The sequence below is a fragment of the Phaethon lepturus genome, unplaced genomic scaffold (assembly GCF_000687285.1).
Source record: "Phaethon lepturus isolate BGI_N335 unplaced genomic scaffold, ASM68728v1 scaffold2582, whole genome shotgun sequence".
In the NCBI taxonomy this organism is placed as follows: Eukaryota; Metazoa; Chordata; class Aves; order Phaethontiformes; family Phaethontidae; genus Phaethon; species Phaethon lepturus.
In genome coordinates, this window is record NW_010522401.1 from 10,105 (window position 1) to 17,809 (window position 7,705).

At 35.6% G+C, this 7,705-nt stretch overlaps 1 protein-coding gene across 1 annotated transcript in view; it reads left to right on the top strand.

Annotated features, from left to right (window-relative positions):
* The window catches only part of ZNF326 (zinc finger protein 326), a 29,851-nt gene that overhangs the window by 9,965 nt on the left and 12,181 nt on the right, over positions 1 to 7,705 (top strand). The window contains exons 4-7 of the mRNA XM_010281781.1: positions 1,780 to 1,978; positions 3,777 to 3,811; positions 4,826 to 4,913; positions 7,217 to 7,331. Of these exons, the coding sequence (XP_010280083.1) occupies positions 1,780 to 1,978; positions 3,777 to 3,811; positions 4,826 to 4,913; positions 7,217 to 7,331 (437 nt within the window). The remainder of the gene's footprint in view (positions 1 to 1,779; positions 1,979 to 3,776; positions 3,812 to 4,825; positions 4,914 to 7,216; positions 7,332 to 7,705) is intronic.

Sequence of the window (7,705 nt, forward strand, 5' to 3'; positions counted from 1 at the left end):
CAACAGAAAAGAATTAAAAAAAATGCTGACAGAAGTACTAACTTTAAGTTGATGGTGTCCCTTTATCTTTGTTTTATAATCCCAATTCTGATTATGTTTTTTTAAGCACGAAGAGTTCAGCAAACACTTTTCTGCCTGTGCCTCTAGGTGTAACTTAACTTGTAAAATTCTTAAGTGTGCCATATTTCTTTGGGAAGCAATTCTTTAATATTAAACCATACAACTTGTTTGTAGCTTGGAGTGTAGAGGAAGATTATTTTTCATAGGGTCTTTTAAATGCCTAATTGTGTGGTGGTTTTGTTTCAGAAAGTCTACTTTGCAGCGTTCTTGAGTACTCTAGTTGCCATATTCAAATTTTAGCTCAGATTTGCACATGGCTGCTAGCTAGCATGTAGCATGGAATGAGAAATAGATTCTAATCTTTATGTTTCTCTGCTTGTGAAGCTGAAAATGTTAGGTTCTTAAGCTTTGGATGCCATCCTTTCAGAACTCATTTAGATCTGAAAGTTTTGTGCAGATTTACAACCAAGTAGCCTTATTTCTTTTTTGTTTTGCTTTTGAAATTTATCTTTTTAGTCTTCTATGTAACAAAGAAGAATGTGGAGGCTAAACAACTTACAATATGTAAAATGCATTGCACCTTTAATAGATAGACTGTTTAAAAAATAAAGTACTTGAAATTATCTGAGTGCATACTTCATGTCAAATTTATATGTGTACAGTGTAAATGTACATGCTAGGTAGCTCTGTAACTATCTTAACTAAATAAATTAACATGGACATCTTGTGCATGGACTTCTGATTAAGAGAAGTGCCTGTTCTGGTACATTCTATCTGTCATTTAAAATTTGCTTATAAAAAGAGTCATACTTTTCACAAAGTATGTTGAAGTTATTTTTATGTTCTTTGAACTTTGATAGCTAAATACTAATGCTTTTCTCATAGCAATACAAATATTTCTGCTTATCCAAGTCACCCATCCAGTCAGTGGGCTCTCTTCTGCCCTTTATTAACCAAATAATTAAGTGAAGTATGTTAGAACTTCTGAAAATACTGCAGCTGTGTAAATTCTCCCTCTTCAGATTACTCTTTCCATGCCTTCAGAGAGGTAACTTTCATAAACAAATATCCACAAATGACTGTACAGCATTTTAGAAATAATAGAAAGGTTTAGTCTTCCAACTGACTTTTCATTCCTATTGCTGCCATGTTTTTGTATTGCTCCCTCCGGCCCCAGCTTTTAAATTCTGCATTTATTGAAATCAGTGGAAATATAAGTAAAAGGAAGAATGAACTTTCTTCAATTAATTGCTGTTCCACACTGGACAACCTTCTTTACTCAGTTTTCAAATCACTACTAATCATTTGGTATAAAGAAACTTTTTTTTTTTAAATGACTGCTGACTAAAGAGTTGAAAACCGGGTTAGTTAGCTCTGTTTTTTTTTCCCAGAGGGAGAAGTCATTCATCACCTGGAGAATCTGAAGAGAGGAGCTAAGATGTTAGGCTGAGATGTGAACTGTGATAGACATGTTCATTGTCTGGACAATGGTTCTGAATAAGCAGAAACACAGTTTATACATACGTATTCATTCTACTGGACAAACACCCACAAAGCCATTGTACAACACAACAGCAAACCAGGAGCTTAAAATTTCCCCTGTATTTTGCTCTAGAACACAGATTTTACTTAGTTCACAGTTTTACTGTACCAAGTAATTGGTTTATTTCTGTTGATTTCATATACTAATACCTATCTCTTGATTTCACAAATTTTCAGCATATGGGAGACTTTGGAGGAATGCACAGACCTGGAATTGTTGTTGACTATCATAACAAACCCAGTCCTGCAGCAGTTGCTGCAAGAGGAATAAAAAGAAAAATGATACCACAGCCATATAACAAACCTGGTGGGACATTTATCAAGAAACCCAAAATGACAAAACCTATTTTGAAGCTGAGCCAGAAAAAATCGCCTAGTAAGTAACAAGTGCCAAAATTATTAACTTAAATTTACTAATTTTTTTTTAACTCTTTCAGAATTATTTAATTTTCATGTCCAGAAAGAAGGCTGTATGTGCTGCTTGTAATTCTGCATTTTCTACCTTTGAAGTACTCTACAACAGATTTTTATGAATTTACTCTTCTAGCTCTTCTACTGCAAAGATAATTTGTTGAATGAAATTTAATATTTTTATGTGTTTAAATATGTACTGCTGAAGACTTTCATTTAGACTTCATAATGATACTTCCTGGAGGCAAATTTTCACCACTGAAAGTAATTTCAGGTCTCACATTGCCCTAAGTGACAGTGCCTGACAAATACTGAAATGTGCCCTTGCATGAGCCTGGGCACTGCTGCCCAAATACTTTGACATATATAAGAAATAGTGTGTCAGCTGCAATGCAGCTGAAATAAAGGTGTAAGATGTGGATGAAGAGGAGAGGGAAAGGAGGCAAACTGAGGAAACAATGAAAATTGTTAGAGAATAACTCATGAAAGGCAGAGAGAGATTGCTTATTCTTGTAAATGAAATTCCACAATGAAGAGAAGAACTGGAAATGTAAATTGCAAAGTATTAGTGGTGCTTGGTTGGTTTAGCTTCCCTAAAGGTGTCCTACAACTCTAATAATTGTGATATTGCAGGCAAGTTGGTGGAAGAAATTCACTAATGAGGTTTGAATAAGCTACTTGCTTTGAGGGAATGTAAACTTGTGTATTAAATATTATGAATGGCACATACAGCCGTCAAATTTTAGTTTTTTGTGCTTGTAATTTCTTCAGTAATTTGGATCTGTGGTGTTTTATATAGTTTGGTTTCACATCACACCCAAAAAATGTTTCGAAAAATTACTTTAGCTCAAAGCTTGCAAGCTAAATGCCCAGACTTGGCAGAAACTTCCGCATGAAAATTTTATTTTTGATTTTGCAATTCTAGTTACACTACTGTGTATTACAAAACTGTTCCCTTAATTAACTTCAAGAGCAATGTAAAATTTCAGACACTGGGTGTATAGAACACATTCCTTTGCCTTTTGTATAGGGAACATTATTGCTGGACTTGCCAGCTTTGTTGTGATGAAATGGGTCTGTAAAATACACATCCAGGTATATCAAAGACTTGCATCTGAGAGGTCTCCCTCCTAGCTCTTCTTCTTTCAGTTTAGGAAAGGAGAACCTACGAAAGTACTATCTTTAGACACAGCGCTTCTAGTTTATTATCTGTTGCCCCTCACCGTTTTCCACAATCCAAGGACCACTGTACTACATAATATTGAAGTTACTTTAAGAAGTGGAGTAGATGGTGCCTACTAGAATGCACTTTTAGTCAGTCTGTCCTGTGGCTCCAAGATTGGGGGAAACAAACTGTTGGGTGGCCTAGCACAATTTTCTGAAATGTGGACTGAAAGATGCTCTAAGCAGTATCATGTAGTTAAAAACTAGAAAGTAGGTGACAGCTAACAGAAAATTGGGTGCAACTGGTATACAATATATGTATGAAAATATATCTTAAAATTTTATTGTCCTTTCTGTCTTGACTTTATTGTTTTGTGGAGCTAGGTATAGGTGATTGCTTCTAGAATATTTTGTTTATTTTATATTCCTAAGGATAACTGATTTTACATTTAGTATTATTACTAAAATATGATAAATTGTAGATGTCCTAGCTGCATAACAAGCTGAATTTTTTTCCTCAATATCTTAATTGCCTTAAAACAAATTGATGGTGGCAGCACTTTTGCATTATTTATTTCTTCCTTGTTTTATATTTATAGACATGAAGTCATCTTTCCAGGATTCTACTATAGAGGTAAAGATTTCCAGAACTGGAAAATATTTGTGATTCTTTCAGAAGTTTGTACAGTATACCTTAAGATAAATAGTTATTAAGCTAGAGTTATAAAAATTAAGCACTTAACTATAGAAGTTTTTTTTAAACTTAATTTTTTTTTCTTCACTTTAGCTAAAACTGTCTTATTTTGGTGGCCATCTGAAATCCTCACTGATCTCAAATGAAAGATACAGCTTGTGCAGATAGCCTGGAATACATTTTCAAGTGTAGACCCTACCTATTCTTATAATGCATAGAGAGCTGTCACATGAACACCTCTCATGTTGTCATAGGTAGTCAAGCTTGAACACCTCTCATGTTGTCATAGGTAGTCAAGCTTGAACACCTCTCATGTTGTCATAGGTAGTCAAGCTTGAATTCATACACCTATGACCTGCTTGGATGGGTTGAGAAATTAAGTACAAAATGGCAGGGAGATTACTAAAGAGCAAGGAGGAAGAATTGATAAGACATAAGACACATCAAGGAGAGAGAGGGTACCTAAAAAAGAAGCAGTGTTAACAGATGTCTGGTAGGGTACAAAGATGAGCTCCCCCTACAGAAAGATCAGTTGCAACAATGCGATTAGTAAGCTAAGCATATAGATACATATCCTGATTCCATGCTGAAAGATTGGAATGTTATTTTCCTTCTTTTTGAGTGGAGGTATTAACAAATTCTCAAGTAAGTATTTAAAAGTCTGGCTTGGAAGTCAGAATGTTTATGTTGAAGACAGTGAGAACTTTGATTGTGAAACTAATTCACAAAGACAACAAAGACTTCAAAGCATTAAGAAGTGCATAGGTTGAAGTATTTATACACTGGGTCTAACTAGATGCTCCATTTGTTTTCTTCTATTGTCATATTTGATAAAAATAGCAAGTAACACTTTATTGGAAATAAAATAAGTTGCACTGTCTTTTTCCAGATTTAGAATGTAATTGTGTTATTGATATTTTTTCCTTACAAAATTTATGGATTTGACTTTATTAGGAAATTGAAGTGGACACAAGTGGTGCAGTTGTTATATATGAAGACTTTACAAGAGATGCTTATGATCTTGGATATCAGACTTTTGGAGGTAAGTCGGTTTTCTTTGTCGGGTAAGGTATTGTAGGTATGGTATTGGTCTGATTTTGAGTGAATAGATTCAGTAAGCCTATATGTATGACCTCTAATAGTTATTCAGTAGCATGTTTTTTTTTTTTTTAAGAGATTATAAATTTAGGCCATGGCGAAGATGATTGTTTGTAACATCCATCTACCACTTGTTTTGTTCTCTACATGCTTATTGTCTCCCTGCTTTCTGATCATCTCTGTATGTTGTTGACTTGTTTTAATTTTTGTGAAATTAATGTAAATGGTCTTCTATACTTACTGCCATTCCATTGCTTAAATGTTGTTTATCCCACCAGTTCCTCACCCATATCCTATTATTTATCCCACTAGCTGATCAGCCTCACCCTTAAATCCTAGGTGAGTCACTTCTATAAAAGTGGATTTAGTTAAGTTGGAGGGCTGTTCTCAAGAACACGTGATCTTTTTCATGTGCGGTCTTAATGAAACAGGTTAATTATTAGGTGACATAAAATCAGTTAAAGTATATTTTAACCATAGTGATTTCAAACACATACAAAAAAATGCCAGTGTTAAGGCTGAAACTATTTTTAGTCCCCTTACCCTTGTGTGCTGCCTTATTGTGTATGTAGCCTAATGTGATGGTAAGGAATGCTGGAAATTTGCAGCCAATTGATTAGAGTTTCTTCTAAGTGTGTGGGTTTTTTATTTTTAAAAGTTTGCGTAAGTGTACTGAAGGAAAGTGGGAGTTCCAGTTTATATGTAGATTCTGGCTTCCATTCCCCAGCTTGTAGTAGGATGGGCACTTGAGTTTGTGAGCTTGAGGGGTAAGACATAGGCCATTTCACTCCACAGAATGTGATACTAGATGATGCTTTTACAGCAGTAAAACAAGTGACCCTTTGCACATTTCCAGGGTTGGCGGTAAGGCACTAAGTGAAGTTTAAATCCTGAGATAGGTAATGGGTATTGTGTCGGAGTGGGTGGGTGGTTTTCTGTTTTCAAATTGAATTTAAAAAAAAAAAAAAAATCTGTCTTCGGGATAGGAGTCTTTCTCCTTTCCATATCAGAGTAATTTGAAACACTTTGCTACAAAATGAAAAACTTTGGGGTAATCAGGAATGAAGTGTAAGCTCTTAGTGGAAATGTTTTCAGTACTCAGTGACACTTCTAGAGCCACAGAGCTTTTTGTAAGTTTTTTGTTTTGGTTTGTTTTTTTTTTCATTATGCTGCTGTACATTCTTTTGTGTTGCTGTTTAGATGGAAGCATCTAAAGAGGCTGACCTCTCTCCTAAGGTTGAACTGCACAGGAAAAGTGATCATCTTTTTCCTGCTCTAAAACTACTTGCTGAATAATATTCTAATCGTTTCCCTTTGTCCATAGGCTTTTTTTAAAGCAGACATAGAAAGGGCAAACTTAAGTACACTTACGCAAAAAGTCAGTGTCCTTAGAAGTCTTTAATGTTGCAAACCTGATTTCTAGTCATTTATTTGTTTGTGCTCTTACTTACATGCCAGGTGATAATTTAATGAAGTTCTTCTTTGAAGGTTTAGTTGGGGTTTTGTTGTGTGGTGGTGCTTTTTGTTTTGCTTTTTTGGGGGGGGTGTGGGGTGTGGTCCGTCTCCCCCCACCCCCCACTGGCTCCTCCTCCGTTCACTGATTTATTTCTTCAACTGCAAATCTTTGAACACTTTTCTGTGAAATCAAGCAAAGTTTAGTGGGGAAAAATAATAAAAGATGTTGACGTTCAGGTTGGGTACCATACTTTAATAAAACACTGCCTTGACTCCTTTATGAGAACTTTTGGTTTTGGAAACTGCTTTCTCAGCAGAAGAGAATGGCTTTAGATAATTTCTTTTTATGTAAGGGGGTTGTAGCAATGATGCTTTAAAACCATGGAGAGTTTTAAATAATGTGTTTCTCCCCATATACCCCTGGTACCCTTTCCTGGTCACTTGAAGACACCTTTAGTAACTAGGCACTACAGGGTAGGGTTTGCTTTAACTCTGAATTTCCTTAGTTTTGTGAGTGTAATCTAGAGTGTAACCCTACTAAGTTTGCATTGTTGGAAGCAAATGTTTAAATTGGTTGTCTTTAGAGGAGGAAAATGAAGTGCAGCTTCTATGGCATTTAAGTAAACCATTGAACCACTGTGGTATAAGGTCTTTCTCTGTATTTTTGAGGTGTTTGTGGAGGAGATGGGGAAGACAGGTAGTTTTATGGGGTGTGGAGGTTTTTTTGTATGGGTGGTGTTTTTTATTTTTTTTTTAATGTAACATTTTAAAATCCTTTTACTGTATGTTAAGATGGCAAAGGAGAAGTTAAAAGTGAGGAAGAAGAAAAGCGGCGAATTGAGGCCAGAAGAGAGAAGCAAAGGCGTAGAAGAGAAAAAAACAGTGAAAAATATGGTGATGGATACAGGTTGGTGCTACAGCTTCTGTCTTGTGTGCAGTGTTTTTCTTCCTCTTTATCCTTCTATAAGAATATGTCTTCTTTCCTGAAAGCCCCTTCGGACTGATCTCGGGAAAATAAAATGCAAAGAAGAAACGAGCAAATAAACCCACCCCCAAAATATAAACCAAAAAACTAACCCAAACAAAAAAACCCTCAAACCAAAACCCAGGGCCCAAATCCTATGGCTTAAGACTGGATGCTTCACTGGACCTCTGCTATGTCAGAAAACACGCAATTTCCTAACCCCTTCTCCCCCACAAGTGCATCAGTGCACACTTGAGAAACAACTTAGAATGGTACTGCTTTTGAAGTATATATTCCAGTTAAATAGACATTCCTGC